The sequence below is a fragment of the Sus scrofa genome, chromosome 14 (assembly GCF_000003025.6).
Source record: "Sus scrofa isolate TJ Tabasco breed Duroc chromosome 14, Sscrofa11.1, whole genome shotgun sequence".
Taxonomy (NCBI): domain Eukaryota; kingdom Metazoa; phylum Chordata; class Mammalia; order Artiodactyla; family Suidae; genus Sus; species Sus scrofa.
The window spans coordinates 45,904,989-45,923,714 of NC_010456.5; the positions used below are offsets into that span (position 1 = coordinate 45,904,989).

The 18,726-nt window shown below is 39.3% G+C and overlaps 2 protein-coding genes across 2 annotated transcripts in view; both read right to left on the minus strand.

The window, feature by feature from the left end:
• TTC28 (tetratricopeptide repeat domain 28) overlaps nucleotides 1-18,726 on the minus strand; it is a 607,234-nt gene that overhangs the window by 587,196 nt on the left and 1,312 nt on the right. The window contains 1 exon segment of the mRNA XM_021074051.1: nucleotides 1,197-1,475. Within this exon segment, the coding sequence (XP_020929710.1) occupies nucleotides 1,197-1,475 (279 nt within the window).
• CHEK2 (checkpoint kinase 2) overlaps nucleotides 1-18,726 on the minus strand; it is a 267,518-nt gene that overhangs the window by 205,156 nt on the left and 43,636 nt on the right. Inside the window, exon 16 of the transcript XR_002338281.1 lies at nucleotides 1,197-1,475. The gene's annotated coding sequence lies outside the window, so the exon portion shown is untranslated. The remainder of the gene's footprint in view (nucleotides 1-1,196; nucleotides 1,476-18,726) is intronic.

The following is an 18,726-nucleotide window of genomic DNA, read 5'->3' on the forward strand; positions in this document are numbered from 1 at the left end:
ATAGAAGAGAAGGAATTTGAACCTAAGTCTATCCTTTGAAAACAGCATTCTAACTCCCAAATGATGACATATCATTTACAATGATTATAGTTATAAAAAGAAATCCTTTGGGGAATTACAGAATACTAAATAATTCATAAGGTAGCAGCAATACTGAAATTCCACTGAATGAGGCCAAAAATATTTACAAGAATTAAAATGGGAAATAACATGAATATGACATATTATTGATAATCAGTAATAATCATTTTTCAATTTCTAGGAATTATCCTCTAACTTTTGTTAACCCAACAGAAAGCCACGAAGAGGATCAAGTGGTTTTGTAGTTCAATAAAAAAGATATCGAATACTTCAGTCACATCTCAAGAAATCATTTCTAGGAGTTCCCATCATGGCGCAGTGGTTAACGAATCCGGCTAGGAACCATGAGGTTGAGGGTTCGATCCCTGGCCTTGCTCAGTGGGTTAAGGATCTGGCATTGCCCTGAGCTGTGGTGTAGGTCACAGACACGGCTTGGATCCCATGTTGCCGTGGCTCTGGCGTAGGCCAGCAGCTACAGCTCCGATGAGACCCCTAGCCTGGGAACCTCCATAATGCCGTGGGAAGTGGCCCTAGAAAAGGCAAAAAGACAAAAAAAAAAAAAAGAAAAAGAAATCATTTCTAAAATAAACTAGGGGCTAGATGGTGAAGAGGCACACTGACAATAAAGTATAGACAAATCAAAGATAACAATTTAAGCCTTAAACTATTCAAGGGAATATAGATAATTACAATGATTGATCAGGAAAAATTTCTTTGATTAAATATCATTCTAAAAACAAGCAGTCACTGAGAGAGAATAAAATTATTTTCAGTTGAAGGAAAGAAACATGATTATCTTACTCCACCTAAAACATTTGTGCAAAAAAGAGATGTCCAAAACCTATATAAACAAATAGAACACATCCTATAAAGAATCTGAGTGAAAAAATTCAAATTTCAAACAGAGAAAAAAATTGAACTTAGACATAGAAAGCATACTTCCAAAGCATAAAAAAAGAAAACCATTCACTAGTGTATCAGTTCAATGAAGCCACTCCACATCTTGCTGAAGTACAAACTATTAAAATATTAATAACTGTACTGAGTCAACAAAGTGTTATATTAAAACAAGAAATCAGCACAAAAGATTCTGTGAAAGTAAATGAAATTTCTACCTTTGGCCATTTGGGATTGAGAAGTCGAGCTTTGATTGCATCATCCAGTGCCTTGTCATACTGCTGGATTTTCATATAGGCTGCAGATCTATTGCTGTATAAGATGCAGTTCTGAGGGTCAACAGCCAGGGCTTCATTGTACAGAACAATAGCTGTGTGGAAATCTCCATCATGACAGGCCTGATTACTCTGACGAACTTTCTCAACAAATTCAGCTTTGCTCAGCATTGGTCCATCAGGACTTCTCTGGCCAACAGTCTTAGCACCAAAGAGAGGAATCTACAAACAAAGAAACTTTGTGAGACAAAGTTCAGATAATCTAGAGAGGTTCCTTGTCTGAATGTCCCTGAACAAGGACATTCTTCAGGGTCTGCTTTATATTATAGTTAACTTTTGTGCCCTGAAAGACAATAAACTTTCCAAGAAGCAGCCAACATAGTAGGTGAAATACATATTTATGTATGTGTCTGTTGATATATACATAGTTACAAACAAATATATTTATATATTACATATTTTTTGATTGAGAGAATGAACAAATAAATGCAAAAAAAAAGCACTCAGGCTTTTCCTTGGCAATTTAAGGTTAGACTAATAAAAAACACCAAAATACAAACCTATGTAGACAAAATGATCTCAACTATGTTAAGAAAGTTAAGAAATTACTGAAAGGAACAAGATTAAAAATTGACTATGCATGGAGTTCCCGTCATGGCACAGTGGTTAACGAATCCGACTAGGAACCATGAGGTTGCGGGTTCGGTCCCTGCCCCTGCTCAGTGGGTTAAGGATCTGGCGTTGCCGTGAGCTGTGGTGTAGGTTGCAGACGCAGCTCGGATCCCGCGTTGCTGTGGCTCTGGCGTAGGCCAGTGGCTATGGCTCCAATGAGACCCCTAGCCTGGGAACCTCCATATGCCGTGGGAGCAGCCCAAAGAAATAGCAAAAAGACAAAAAAAAAAAATTTGACTATGCTAAGTTATCTTTGGATATAAGATTATGAGTGGGGAGTTCCCGTCATGGCTCAAAAGAAACGAATCTGACTAGCATCCATGAGGACACAAGTTCAATCCCTGGCCTCACTCAGTGTGTTACCGATTTGGTATTGCCATGAGCTTCAGTGTAGGTCACAGATGCAGCTGGATCTGGCATTGCTGTGGCTATGGCATAGGCCAGCGGCTATAGCTCCAATTCGACCCCTAGCCTGGGAACCTCCATATGGCAAGGGTGTGGCCCTAAAAAAAAAATACAATTATGTGGAGTTCTCATTGTGGCTCAACAGTAATGAACCTGACTAGTATCCATGAGAATTCCAACCCTGGCTTCAGTCAGTGGGTTAACTGATCTGGCATTGCCATGAGCTGTGGTGTAGGTTGCAGGTGCGGCTCAGATTCTGCGTTGCTGTGGCTGTGGATATAGGCTGGCAGCTACATCTCTGATTCGACCCCTGGCCTGGGAACTTCCATATGCTGCGGGTGTGGCCTTAGAAAGACAAAAATAAATAAATAAATAAGATTATGAGTCATTTTCTTAAAATTTTCTGTTACCAAATGTTAGGCAATGAACATATATAAGTTTTAAACTAAAAAAAAAAAAAAAAAAAGGAGTTCCCACTGTGGCGCAGTGGTTAATGAATCCGACTAGGAACCATAAGGTCGCAGGTTCAATCCCTGGCCTTGTTCAGTGGGTTAAGGATCCGGCGTTGCCATGCGCTGTGGTGTAGGTTACAGACACAGGTTGGATCCCAAGTTGTTGTGGCTGTGGCATAGGCTGGCAGCTGTAGCTCCGAATCAGTCCCTAGCCTGGGAACCTCCATATGCCGTGGGTGTGGCCCTAAAATAGCAAAATTAAATAAATAAATAAATAAATAAAATTTTTTTTAATCCCAGAAATTTCGGGACTTCCCATCATGGCTCAGCAGTTAACGAACCCGACTAGTATCCATGAGGACATGGGTTCAATCCCTGGCCTCACTCAGTAGGTTAAGGATCCAGCGTTGCGATAAGCTGTGATGTAGGTTGCAGACAAGGCTCAGGTCCTGCATTGCTGTGGCTGTAGTGTAGGCCAGCAGCTGCAGCTCTGATTTGACCCCTACCCTGGGAACTTTCATATGCCAGGGGTGTGGCCACAAAAAGCAAAAAAAAAAAAAAAAAAAAAACAAAACCAGAAGTATCAAATATCAATGCCCAAATAACCTTCAACTTCCTCATATTGGAAGTGGTCAGTAATGTATTCCAGTAAGGGTTTTTTTTTCCAATTATGATCATGAAACATTTCTTGAAAGTCAATGGACTATGTAATATTTATCAAACAACCAGGATTTTTCTGAACCACCTTGATTTTAATTATCCACATCATCAAACTAATGTCTAAGACATTAACAAAGTATAAGACTGATTTCATTTTGGAAAATATAGTCAACATGACCTTACTTAAGGCGACTACTACCCAAAGTACTAGAAACAAATTCTAGGAGTTGCCATGAGGCTCAGCAGGTCAAGAACCTGACGTTTTCCCTGGCCTCACTCAGTGGGTTAAGCATCCGATGTTGCCACAAGCTACAGCATAGTCTCAGATGTGACTCGGATCCAGATGTGGGTGGTGTAAGCTGGCAGCTGCAGCTCCAATTCAACCTCCAGCCCAGGACTTCCATATGCTGCAGGTGCAGCCATAAAAAGAAAAATAAAAACAAAGAAACAAATTCTACATTTGAGGATTGAGGTGTCAACATAAAAATAGCAATAATAGCCTTTAAAAGTAAAATGGTGGAGTTCCCGTCGTGGCGCAGTGGTTAACGAATCCGACTAGGAACCATGAGCTTGCGGGTTCAGTCCCTGCCCTTGCTCAGTGGGTTAACGATCCGGCGTTGCCGTGAGCTGTGGTGTAGGTTGCAGACGCGGCTCGGATCCCGCGTTGCTGTGGCTCTGGCGTAGGCTGGTGGCTACAGCTCCGATTCGACCCCTAGCCTGGGAACCTCCATATGCCACGGGAGTGGCCCAAGAAATAGCAACAACAAAAGACAAAAAAAAAAAAAAAGAAAAAAAAAAGTAAAATGGTTAGGTTCATATGCAGCCTAAAAGTGAAAAAGACGTGGTCCTACTATTACAGCATTTCCTGCTTCTCAATGTACTTTGGTTCAATGCCAAAATAGATAAGAATCAAATTAAGAAGAGAAAGAGTCTGCCTTCTATTACCTCATATACAGAAATACAAAGTAATATTTCTAAAACATGGTCCAAGGAACCCCTAAGTCCTCGGGAGACGGGGATTAACAAAGAGTGTTTCTTCTTTGGTGGAAGACCTCTAAGAGCTTTTATTTTGCATACTGTCAATCTGAGAAAAGATACTGTACAGTGTAAGTTCAGAGTACCTTTTTGGTAGAGTACCTAACCAGCCAGAAATGCTTGAAACAGTGATGTAAACTATTAAGTAAGGCCTCTGAAAGCAAATAAAAACACCATGGAAAAGTTAGTGCCAGTGCAGGAAGACTATAAATTCTAGAAGAGAACTCCAACACCATCATCACCACCAAGTGCCCAATAATTTAAAAGAAAAATGCATTCTAGGAGTTTCCATCATGGCGCAGCAGAAATAAATCCGACCAGGAATCATGAGGTTGCGGGTCCGATCCCTGGCCTCGCTCAGGGGGTTAAGAATCCGGCATTGCCATGAGCTATGGTGTAGGCCTCAGACATGGCTCAGATCTGGTGTGGCTGTGGTACAGGCCTGCAACTGTAGCTCCCATTAGACCCCTAGCCTGGGAATCTCCACATGCCTTGGGAGTGGCCCTAAAAAAAAAAAGAAGAAAAATGCACTCTAATAAGTGTCCACAGAAGCAGGTAATTTGTCAAAATATGCCTGTGTCTACTCAGCTTGTTACAACGTGGTCCTTAGGAGGCTAAACAGCAAATTTTGTGTATAGTTTTTTAAAAGGAATATAATTTCCCTAGTCCTTCCCTACCTTACCTGCAACTGATAAACTTGGCAATACAATGTTGTTGGGTTGTTTTTGCTTTTTAGGGCCACACCCACGGCATATGGAAGTTCCCAGGCTAGCGGTTGAATCGGAGCTACAGATGGCAGCCTATACCACAGCCAGAGCAATGCAGGATCGAAACCACATCTTCAGCCTACACCATAGCTCATGGCAACACCAGGTCCTTAACCCACTGAGCAAGGGCAGGGATGGAACCCACATCCCCACGGAGACTATATCAGGTTCTTAACCCACTGAGCTTTTGGCCGCACCTGCACCATGTATAAGTTCCCAGGCCAGAGATGAAACTCACTGGATCCTTAACCCACTATACCACAGGAGAACTCCTAAAATTGTCATAGATTGCAGCAATCCAGTCAGAGCTTCAGGCGTCACTTTTATCTACTTATTTTGGCCACACTCATGGCATGTGGAAGTTCCCAGGCCAGGGATAGAACTTGTGCCATGGCAGTGACAATGCCAGATCCTTAACTTACTAGGCCATCAGGAAACTCCCAGCTCCCAGGCTCCACTTCTAATCCTGTTTCTCTTGCTATTTCCACAATATCTGCAGTTACTTTTTCCACTGAAGTCTTAAACCCCTCAAAGTCATCCATGAGGGTTGAAATCAACTTCTTCCTAACTCCCCTTAATGTTGATATTTTGAACTTATCCCATGAATCATGAATGTTCATAATGGTATCTAGAAGGGTGAATCCTTTCCAGAATGTTTTCAGTTTATTTTGCCTAGATCTATCATTAGAACCACTATTTATGGTGGCTATAGCCTTACAAAATGTATTTCTTAAATTATAAGACCAGAAAATCGAAATTACTCCTTAATCTATGGGCTGCAAAATGATGTTGTATTAGCAGGCATGAAAACAATATTATCTTGTACATCTCCATCAGAGCTCTTGGGTGACAGGTGCATCATCAAAGAACAGTACCATTCTGAAAGGGATCTTTTTCTCTGTGCAGGAGGTCTCAACAGTGGGCTTAAAATATTCAGTAAACCATGTTGTCAACTGATGTGCTGTCATCCAGGAAGAGTAGATTTAACATAATTCCTAAGGACCTAGGATTTCTTGAATGTAAATAGCATTGGCTTCAACTTAAAATTACCATCTGCATTAGCCTCTAGTAAGAGTCAGCTTATCCTTTGAAGCTTTGAAGTCAGGCATTGAATTTTCCTCTCTACCTATGAAATGTCCTAGATGGCATCTTCCTATAGAAGGCTGGTTCATCTACATTGAAAATCTGTTGTTTAGTATGGCCACCTTCATTAATTATTTTAGCTAGATCTTCTGGATAACCTGCTGTAGTTTCTACATCACTTGCTGCTTCAACTTGCACTTTTATGTTATGGAGATGGCTTCTTTCTTAAATCTCATGAACCAACCTTTTAAACATACCTTCTGGGAGTTCCCGTCGTGGCGCAGTGGTTAACGAATCCGACTAGGAACCATGAGGTTGCGGGTTCGGTCCCTGCCCTTGCTCAGTGGGTTAACGATCCGGCGTTGCCGTGAGCTATGGTGTAGGTTGCAGACACGGCTCGGATCCCGCGTTGCTGTGGCTCTGGCGTAGGCTGGAGGCTACAGCTCCTATTAGACCCCTAGCCTGGGAACCTCCATATGCCGCGGGAGCGGCCCAAGAAATAGCAACAACAACAACAACAAAGACAAAAAGACCAAAAAATAAATAAATAAATAAACATACCTTCTGCAGCTTCCTCACCTCTCTCAGCCTTCACAGAAGTGAAGAGAGTTAGGGCTTTGCTCTGGATGAGGCTTTGGCTTAACAGAATGTTGCCTCTGGTTTGATCTTCTATCCAGACCATTAAAACTATCTCCACATCAGCAATAAGGCTGCTTTTCTTTCTTATCATCTTTGGGTTCACTGGAGTAGCACTTTTTTTTTTTTTTTTTTTTTGAGTAGCACTTCTAAGTTCTTTCAAGAACTTTTCTTTGCATTCACAACTTGGGTAACTGGCACAAGAAGCCTAGTTTTCAGTCCATCTCAGCTTTTGACTTGCCTTCCTCACTAAGCTTAATCACTTCCAGTTTTTGATTTAAAATGAAAGATCTGCAATCTTCCTTTCATTTGACCACACAGAGGCAATTGTAGGGTTATTCACTGGCCAAATCCTGCTGTGTCCCAGGAAACAGGGAGGCCCAAGGAAATGGAGAGACACAGGAGGATGGTCAGTCAGTGCAGCAGTCAGAACACACATATTTATCAATTAAGTTTGAGTCTTATGTGGGTACAATTCGTGGTGCTCTAAAACAATTACAGGAGTTCCCGTCATGGAGCAGTGGTTAACAAATCCGACTAGGAACCATGAGCTTGCAGGTTCGGTCCCTGCCCTTGCTCAGTGGGTTAACGATCCGGCGTTGCTGTGAGCTGTGGTGTAGGTTGCAGACGCGGCTCGGATCCTGCGTTGCTGTGGCTCTGGTGTAGGCCGGTGGCTACAGCTCCGATTAGACCCCTAGCCTGGGAACCTCCATATGCTGCGGAAGCGGCCCAAAGAAATAGCAAAAAAGACAAAAAAATAAAACAATTACAATACTAACATCAGGAGTTCCCATCGTGGATCAGCGGAAATGGATCTGACTGGTATCCACGAGGACGCAGCTTTGATCCCTGGCCTTGCTCAGTGGGTTACGGATCCAGAGTTGCCATGAGCTGTGGTGTAGGTTGCAGATGCGGCGGCTCAGATCTGGTATTGCTGTGGCCATGGCATAGGCCAGCAGCTGCAGCTCCGATTGGACGCCTAGGCTGGGAACCTCCATATGCTATGGGTGAAACCCTAAAAGACAAAATAAAATAAACACTAAAAAAAAAAAAAACTAACATCAAAGATCACTGATCATAGATCACTGTAACAAATATAATAATAATGGAAATTTTTGAAATATTGTGAGAATTACAAAAATGTAACACAGAGATACAAAGTGAGCAAATGCTGTTAGAAAAATGCTGTCAGTAGATTTGCTTGATGCAGAGTTGCCACAAACCTTCAATTTGTAACAAACGCAATAATTGCAAAGTGCAATAAAGTGAAACACTTTATGCTATGTCCATATTTTAGCCAAGGACAAAACTACCAATATGTATATTAATAGTAAATATACTTTAGATAGCTCAAGATTTTGAAATGTTGTGGAAATATCGTGGCTTTCTCACTTCTATCAGAAATGAAATATAAAGTGGCCCTATTTTCAGGAATTATTGGATACAACTTTTACCTGCTACTTTAGCTAGCATTAAGATTCCAGGGTATTTTCTTTTCTTTTTTTATTATTATTATTTTTTGTCTTTTCTAGGGCTGAACCTGTGGCATATGGAGGTTCCCCGGCTAGGGGTCCAATCGGAGCTGTAGCCACCAGCCTACACAAGAGCCACAGCAACACGGGATCCAAGCCACATCTGCAACCTACACCACAGCTCACGGCAATGCCCGATCCTTAACCCACTGAGTGAAGCCAGGGATCAAACCCACAACCTCATGGTTCCCAGTCGGATTTGTTAACCACTGAGCCACATCAGGAACTCCAGATTATTATTTTGATAAACCAAAAATGAATTGTCTTAAAGTTCCTGCTATGGCACAAGGGATCAATGCTGTCTCTGGAGCACTGTGACACAAGTTCGGTTCCCAGCCGGGCACACTGGGTTGAGGATCCTGGGCTACTGCAGCTGTGGTGTAGGTAGCAACTGTGGCTCGGATCTAATTCCTGGCCCAGAACCTTCATATGTTCCAGGGCAGCCAAAAAAGAAAAAAAAGAAATATGCCACACGTGGAGTTCCCTGGTGGTCTCGTGGTTAAGGATATGGTGTTATCACTGCTATGGCTCGGGTTTGATTTCTGGCCTGAACTTCTGCATGCCATGGCCAAAAATAAACAAAAGCCCAAGTTGTCTTGACATTCAATGCATTTCTGTCTTCTTAAATTCTAAATTCATGAATTTATATTCTTCCCTTGGAATGTAAAGGGTCAAAAACTCTAACACTATGCTTATAATTGAAGATTCCAGGGTATTCTCAATCTGACTCTCTGGAAGTTAAGGTCAATCACCTTACTGACATTTCCACAAGGAACGTTGCCTTTAAAGGACCCAAAAACAGCCAAATCTCTATCATGGTCGAAAGGAATATTTCCCCAAATTATAACTTAGATTAGAGAAACCCAACAATTGCCCTCAGAAAAGAAAAGAAGATTGGAAATTCAACAATTGTTGACTTGATAAAAAGAGAAAGCTCTGATTGGACCAAATAACACCCAGTCCTACCAGAGACTCTAAAATTCCCCGTTCTCACCACAGTACATGTGATAAAACCACTGGTCTACTGACAAAATGATAGCTTCATAAATCAATATTGGTGAGGAAACATTAACAAGGCCACAAAAAGCACCTACCTCACTTGTCTCATTTATCTGAAACACAACCCAGGGAAGCCTGTTCATACTGCTCCCAGACATTTTAAACTGCTTAATAGACCATTCAAGGTCTGGCAAATGGATTTCATACAATTCCTCTATCTCATGGATATAAATATGTTTTAATTGTGATCTGTATCCTTCCCTTGCAGATAGACTACTGTCTCCTCTGGACTAAAAAGTCCTTTTGGAAGAAATTATCCCTACCTGGGGAACTCCTTTCAAACTTCAAGTGACCAAGGAACCTATTTTACTGGCCAGGTACCTTGACAAGTCTGTGCGCTCTGGTTGGTTTTACAATGCTTTCACTGCTCTTACCACCCTCAACCCTGTGGTTTAGTCATATATACATACATACATACACCCAGACACATATAACTGAATCACTTTTTTATACATCAGAAACTACCAAACATTGTAAATCAACTACACTTCAATAAAAAAAAATCCTTTGGTAAAGCAATCTTTTCATGATGCACTCTCAGGAAACAAAGAACTTAAGCATCACACCTTGAAACCTGGAGATGTCATCTACTGGAAAAGACAGCTCCAGAAGAGCTCTCTTCAACCTCCCTGGAAAGCGCCTTGTATTGCTAATCAACCCTTGTTCCACAAAGTCCAAGGAACAGACACTTGGATTCACATGACACACTTAAAGAAAGCACCAAAACCTGACTGGACCTGTACATCATCTGATAACCTTTAAATAAAGATTTCCTGAAATTGAACAGATGACATCTGATGAGACAGCTTTCCCAAGATATCTGGACCAGGCTTGTTGGAAATTTGCCATCAAACTTTTGATGATGACATAGCACTTAAAATGATCTCCAATGTCTATGATCTTGAGTAGTACATATGGATCTTAGATAAAACGTTCCTGAGAATTCTCCCTCCTACCCCTTCCTGTTATTCAAATGCAACGTCATTAAGTTTCCTCTCTGTGCACTTTCCCTCCAACATATTATACCCAGGAAAGGTCCTTCCTTACACTGAAGAAGAAAAAGCCACTGAATTAGAAACCTGACTCTTTTTTTTTTTTTGTCTTTTTTCTAGGCCGCACTAGTGGCATATGGAGGTTCCCAGGCTAGGGGTCTAATCGGAGCTACCACCGTAGCCCACGCCAGAGCCACAGCGATACAGGATCCAAGCTGTGTCTGCAATCTACACCACAGCTCACGGCAGTGCCAGATCCTTAACCCACTGATTGAGGCCAGGGATCGAACCTGTGTCCTCATGGATGCTAGTCAGGTTTGTTTCTGCAGAGCTAAGACAGGAACTCCTATTATTTATTTATTTTTGCTTTTTAGCACTGCACCCACAGCATATGGAAGTTCCCAGGCTAAGGGTCAAATCAGAGCTGCAGCTGCCGGCCTACACCACAGCCATAGCAATGGGATCCTTAACCCACTAAGTGAGGCCAGGGATGGAACCCCAACCTCATGGTTCCTAGTTGGATTCATTAACCACTGAGCTACAATGGGAACTCCTAGAAAACATGACTCTTGATAAGAGATGCTTTCAGAGAAAGATCTTGATTAAAAAGGGGGAGTTTAAAAAAAAAAAAACAGAAAATGTTAAAAAGTAATTAAACTCAGTTAAATGCTGAGTTGGGAGACCAGAACAGGGAGCTTCCACAGGAAGAAGAAAGGCTCCTCTTCCTTCCTGGCAAGGACTAACCCAATGAAAAGCCATGGACTTTGTTTACTAAAGTCCTCCCAACTTCCTTTTCCTTTCTATAAAAGTGTTTTCCAGAGTTTCTGCTGGGGTGCAACAGGATTAGTGGCATCTTGGGAGCACTGGGACACAGGTTTGATCCCTGTGTCCAGTGGATCCAGCCTTGCTGCATCTGTGGCTTAGGTCACAACTTTGGCTTGGATCTGATCCCTGGCCCAGGAACTCCATATGCCTCAGGGCAGCCAAAAAAAAAAAAAAAAAAGGAAAGAAAAGTGTTTTCCTTCCCTTGCCATGTGTGCTTGTCATGACTGCAGACCCCAAATTGCAATTCTCTGCAGATCCCAAATAAACCCGTCTTTGCTGAAGAAATATCTGGCAGTATATGTGGTTTAGGTCAACAGTAGTAATAACAATGACAATAAAAACCACATGTAACATTTATTTAGTACTTACTACATGCTTGGATTTGTATTAAGTACTATATACATATATATATATAAACTCATTCAATTCTGACAACAACCCTGTGAAGTAGGCAACAGTAGCATTATTAGCATTATCACTTTATTGATGGGACAGTAAGGTGCAGATCTCATGCTTTTGACCACTACATAATGCTACAATGCTGTGAATCAATAAACAACTTATAGCATTAACTATGCTTTGTTTTTAGTTAACAACTTTTAATTTACACCATAAGGAATGATTCCCAGAGTTCCCTGGTGGCCTAGCAATTAAAGATCCGGCATTGTCACTACTGGGATCAGGTGACTGCTGTGGTACAGGTTCAATCCTTGGCCTGGGAACTTCTGCACACCATGGGTGAGGCCAAAAAACAAACAAACAAACAACAAAAAAACCCACTGATTCTCCTCATCAATCAACAAGAATAATACAAGCAGTGATTTTACTTTACAAATCCTTTTATTTCAGGGATGCATATGAAATTAGAATCATTCCTTTACTATCTTAACTATTATTTTTATATAGCCTCATTTTGCTTAATACTTTCATTCATTATCTGATTTTTCATCATTCATTCAACAAATATTTATGTCAGGTATTACATTTAGTCTTAGTTTAATCACTTTAAATACTTGAAAATAAACTACTTATGGAGTTTGTGTGTGGCACACCAGGTTAAGGATCCAGCATTTTCACTGCAGTGGTTCAACCCCTAGCCCAGGAACTTCTACATGCCATGGGTGCAGCCAAAAAATAAAATAAACTGCTTACACTGTAGTTAATTTATCTTGATCGATAAAATTCAATAATAAATTAGTACAATGTACTCATCCTTTTGCTCAAAGTACTCATTCTTTTGCTCAAATTCCAGTGGCCACAGCAAGGGCAATTAGAACCATGTTATGACACATGCTTCCCCCCTTTTATTATTCTACTCTCTAGTTACTGTTACTGCCTTTTCAATATCCCAATTCACCTTTGATCTCTAGTAAAAGGGACTAGTCTCTGATCTCTAGTTAAAAAATAGAAGGATATTATCACTGATGCCATTTCTCATAGCAAAAAAATACTAATGATAAAATGAACCTTATATTGCAACATTAAGTAGATATTATCAATGATATAATCTAGCCAAAAATATTTAACTTGGATCCATCAAGTCTTTTATACAGCTTCTGGTTTATAGGAAATAAAGGAACAAAATAAATGACACCACATGGAAACTACCAGACAAATCCAGAAGACAACTACAGGACAACTGGTTTGGTCTCCTCAATGAGTCAGTGCCATGAAAAAAGGGACGATGCTAGATTAAAGGAAACTAAAGTGACATTAACTGAGGTATGGTCCTAGTTTAGATACTGATTTTGACTGAAAAGCTTAAAGAACATCTTGGGATAGATAGGAAAATTTCTGAATATTGTCTGAGAATTTAATACAAGGAAAATTTACTTCAATGGAAAGCAGGTAGGGGGGAATCAATGACTGAAGAAAAGGTTTCAAAACAGTATCTATATATGTTCACCTTGCAACCCAGCATCCCACTCTAAATACCTACCAAAAATACGTGTGTGTTCTGTATTATGAAACACATAAAGACTTGTATGTGAATGTTAACAGTAGCTCTCTTCGCAGTCACTAAAAACCAGAAAACCCAAATGTTCACCAACTGGTGCATGGATGCAACTTCAGGACACAACCTTGGACTGGTACTCAGTAATAAAAGAAACAGTCTTCTACTACTTTTACTGACTGTGATGGTAATTATACAACTGTATATATTGTCAGAAATCATAAACTATACACTTCAAAGTTAATCCATTTTATTTTACATAAATTATACTAAAGCTGATTTTAAATATAATAAAAATTAAAGACATTTTGTGCTGTTTCATCTTACTTTAGTTAAAATACTATATACATTGAGTGTATGTATGCAAATACTGTTATATAGAAAGATGCACATAAAAAGTTCCAGACAGATATGTATTAAAGTATAATAGTAGTTACCACTGTATTGGTAATGTTATGGGGGTTATTTTTGGGGGTGCACCCACAGCATGCACAAGTTCCTGAGGCCAGAGATCAAACCCAAGCCACAGCTGAGACAACACCAAATCCCCCAGGAACTCCTATAGGGGCTATTTTTCCTTGTCTTTATTTTCTAATTTATACAATGTATATATGCAGCTTTTAAAATAATAAGTTTTAATAAAAACATTGATTGACTTAAAATTTCTTTTTTTTTTTTTTTTTTTTTTTTTTTTTTGCTTTTTTACGCCACACCTGCTCCATATGAAAGTTCCCAGGCTAAGGGTTGAATCAGAGCTACAGCTACTGGCCTATGCCACAGCCACAGCCAGAGCCACACCAGATCCGAGCCTTGTCGTACTAACCACGCTACTGCACCACCCATCCTTAACTTAGGCAAGACAGGATACCCAATCTCATGATTAGTTTTATTAACCTGAGCACAAAGTAACTCCTGATTTAAATTTTCTTATGAATTCTGTGAGTATCATCTTAGATTTGTGTAAATTTTATAATTGATTTTGAGGTGTTTTTTAAATAATTTTAAGTGTAAAAACTTTTTCTTTGGTTATATATACACACTAATCAACATGATATGTTTCACCATCATATGGACTATATTTGTCTCTGGTTTCCTTCCCAAAACAGCAATCTACTCAGTTATAAAGGACACCAAAATAGGGAGTTCCTGCTGGCCATGGGAACAAACCTGGCCAGGTTTCAATCCCTGGCCTGCTCAATGAGTTAAGGATCCCAGGGTTGCCATGAGCTATGGTGTAGGTCACAGACACAGCTCAGATCCAACCTCTAACCTGGGAACTTCCATATGCCATGGGTGCGGCCCTAAAAAAGCAAAAAAAAAAAGAGAGAGAGACCAAAAAAAAGTACCATTACATTCCAATTCAAACATCAGCTTTGTCTCTAAGATTTTTAAAAATAACAATCATTCAAAAACAAAATTGTAACATCAAATTTTAATGAAAAATATTGCTTCTGCTTTTAGGAGAAATAAGTTAGTAAAAGTTAATGGGGTAAAAAGCATTCAGTTAACTTTATTATAATTTTTAATTACATTGTCAACTTAAACCAGTTCTTTATAAACAATTTTTTTTTACTTTCTTCAACACTCACAGAGATTTATTTAAAGAGGTGAGTTTTTGTTTGGGTTTTTTTGGGTTGTTTTTTATTGTGGTTTCTTTCTTTTTTTTTTTTTTTTTTGTCTGTGGTTTTGGGGTTGTTTCTGGGGGTTGGGTAGATTTTTTGGAGGGTTTTGGTTGGGTTTTTTGTTTGGGCTTTTGTTGTTTGTTTTTGGTTGGTTTTTGTTGCTTTTTGGTTGCTTTTAATAACTATAACAAAAGCAGATAAACAACAAATACCAGTCTGTACCACAGGCAAGGCATGTTCTAAATATCCACTACATTCTTTTTACTTCACAGTAATTTGAGATTGATATTACTATCCCATTATACATACGAGAACACTGAGAGGGCTAACAGGATTATCAACTAGTAGTAGCAGAGCCAAAACTTAGAGATATAACCTAGATCTGCATCCATACTTGATGCAGCTTTCAAAGACCATTCTTCCTCACTATGTTTTAAGGAAAGATTTGAAAGACAGAAACTGGAACAGATTACCACTAAATGATGAAGTTAAAAGGTATATTCCAAAACTCAACTATATATCTATCTATACAGTACCATAAACTATGATAATGAACATGATGAGTGCAATGAAATGTAAAATATCCATGTACAACAACATCAAATAAGAAATAAATACTTTGAAAAATTCTTCAGAGTGAAGACCTGGTCTGAAAATTACCAGATCACTGAAAGATAGATTAATAAATTTTCCACATCTAGTATAAGTCATATCTTGGCCCCAAAACATCTTGGAAGAACTATAGGACTTCAATCACCTATAAAAATCGCCTCTGTTAATGGCAACATGATGAATAATTGGTCCAAATAAACCATAGGCTGAAAAAAGGATTTATGCAAAGGTTATAGGAGAATTGGATCACTGTTTACACTGCAAGCAAATAACTAAATGATCAACAACCAAATATAAGGATTAAAAATATAAAATTGAAAAAGCATACATGAAAGCTCATGTCTGAATTTGCAAGATTCTTAGATATGAAACCTAAAGCAGAGCAACACAAGAAAAAACAGCAATTTGGATTCATCACAATTAAAATTTTGCAACAAAGACAGAGTCAAAAAAGTGAAAAGACAATCTACAGAATGGGAGAAAACATTTGCAAATTATTCATCTGATTAGTGTCCAAAATATTTTAAAACTCCAATAGCTCAATAATAGAAGAACAAACAACCAATGAAAAATCAGACCCCTCAAAATAGACAAAGGATTTGAACAGATATTTCTCCAAAGACATACAGATGGCCAAAAGGCACACAAAAAAATATGCCCAACATCATTAGTCATCATGGAAATGCAAATCAAAATTGCAATAAGACACATTTAACACCAACTAGGATAGCTAAGTTAAAAGACAAACCATAACAAGTACTGCAAGATTACAGAACCTTAACACTGCCAGTAGGAATACAAAATGATGCAGTGCCTTAGGAAACAGTTTTTCAATTGATGAAAAGGTTAAAATAGAATCACCATATAACTCAAAAACTGAGAAATGCCAAGAGAAATGAAAATATCTGTCCACACTAAAAATTGTACACAAACGTTCATGGCAGCATTATTCATTACAATCAAAAATAGTGGGGGAGGAGTTCCCGTCATGGCGCAGTGGTTAACAAATCCGACTAGGAACCATGAGCTTGCGGGTTCGGTCCCTGCCCTTGCTCAGTGGGTTAACGATCCGGCGTTGCCTTGAGCTGTGGTGTAGGTTGCAGACACGGCTCGGATCCCGCGTTGCTGTGGCTCTGGCGTAGGCCGGTGGCTACAGCTCCAATTCAACCCCTAGCCTGGGAACCTCCATATGCCGCGGGAGCGGCCCAAGAAGTAGCAACAACAACAAAAAAGACAAAAAAAAAAAAAAAAATAGTGGGGGGAAAAACGTAGGGGGGGGGGGGGGAAAACAGGTCTATCAATTAATGAAAAGATAAAAATGTGGTATATCCATTCAATTGAATATTATTCTGCAATAAAAAGGAATAAATAACTGATACATGTACAACAGGGATGAACCTCAAAACCACTGTGCTAAGTGAAAGAAGATAGTTGCAAAAGACTACATGTTGTAAGATTAATTACATCTAAACAAAACTGTTTTTTTTTAAGACGCTTTTTTAAAAAAAAGTCATGGGGATGTTATGTACAGCATGGTGACAATAGTTAATAAGACCATACTGTGTATTTGATAGTTGCTAAAAGACTAGATCTTAAAGTTCTCATCACAAGAAAAACATTTTGTAACTATGTACGGTGATGAATGTTAACTAGACTTATTGGGGTGATTATTGTGCAATACATACAAGTAACAAATCATGTTTTACACCTGAAACTAAAATGTTATATGTCAATTACATTGCAGTTAAAAGGAATTTTTAAAATACATCTGAGAAAAGGGAACCCTCCTGCACTGTTGGTGGGAATGTAAACTGGTACAGCCACTATGGAGAACAGTTTGGAGATACCTTAGAAATCTATACATAGAACTTCCATATGACCCCGCAATCCCACTCTTGGCATATATCCGGACAAAACTCTACTTAAAAGAGACACGTGCACCCGCATGTTCATTGCAGCACTATTCACAGTAGCCAGGACATGGAAACAACCCAAATGTCCATCGACAGAGATGGATTCGGAAGAAGTGGTATATATACACAATGGAATACTACTCAGCCATAAAAAGAATGACATAATGCCATTTGCAGCAACATGGATGGAACTAGAGAATCTCATACTGAGTGAAATGAGCCAGAAAGATAAAGACAAATACCATATGATATCACTTATAACTGGAATCTAATATCCAGCACAAATGAACATCTCCACAGAAAAGAAATTATGGACTTGGAAAACAGACTTGTGGCTGCCTGATGGGAGAGGGAGGGAGTGGGAGGGATCGGGAGCTTGGGCTTATCAGACACAACTTAGAATAGATTTACAAGGAGATCCGGCTGAGTAGCATTGAGAACTATGTCTAGATACTCATGTTGCAACAGAACAAAGGGTGGGGGAAAAAATGTAATGTATACATGTAAGGATAACTTGATCCCCTTGCTGTACAGTGGGAAAATAAAATAAAATAAAATACATCTGCATAAACTACAAAAAAGAAACATTGAGAGAAAAAAGCACCTAATTTTCAACTTTTTTTCCTCAGGTGCAATCTCAACTCCTAAAATATTGTCTTCCTATACATTCATATTTTGTTCATGAACAACTACTGAAATTAAATCTACTGAAATTCAAAAAACATTTAAAAAAAAAAAAAACAGCCCCTGAAATATCGAATAACTTTCAATCCAACAATTCTACTTTAGCCTTGACTATGAACTAAACATAAATCTCAATTTCAAAACATCACATAAGGGAGTTCCCCTTGTGGCCAGTGGTAATGAACCCGACTATTATCCATGAGGATGCAGGTTCAAACCCTGGCTTCACTCAGTGGGTTAAGGATTCGTCACTGCCCTGAGCTGTGGTATAGGTTGCAGATAGGGCTAGGATCCAGCGCTGCTGTGGCTGTGGCATAGGTAGGTGGCTACAGTTCCAATTTGACTCCTAGCCTGGGAAATTCCATATGTTGCAGGTGTAGCCCTAAAAAGACCAAAAGAAAAAAAAATCACATTAAGATTATAAATACTGAGAGGTTTAAGCAAATTGCCAAATTTTCTGAATAAACAGTAATTCAGATTTGCTTTGATGAAAATGTAAATATTTACCTGCCTCAAAAGAACAAAATCCTATAAGCCTAGTGTTCCCAAATGATGAAGAAAAAAAATACA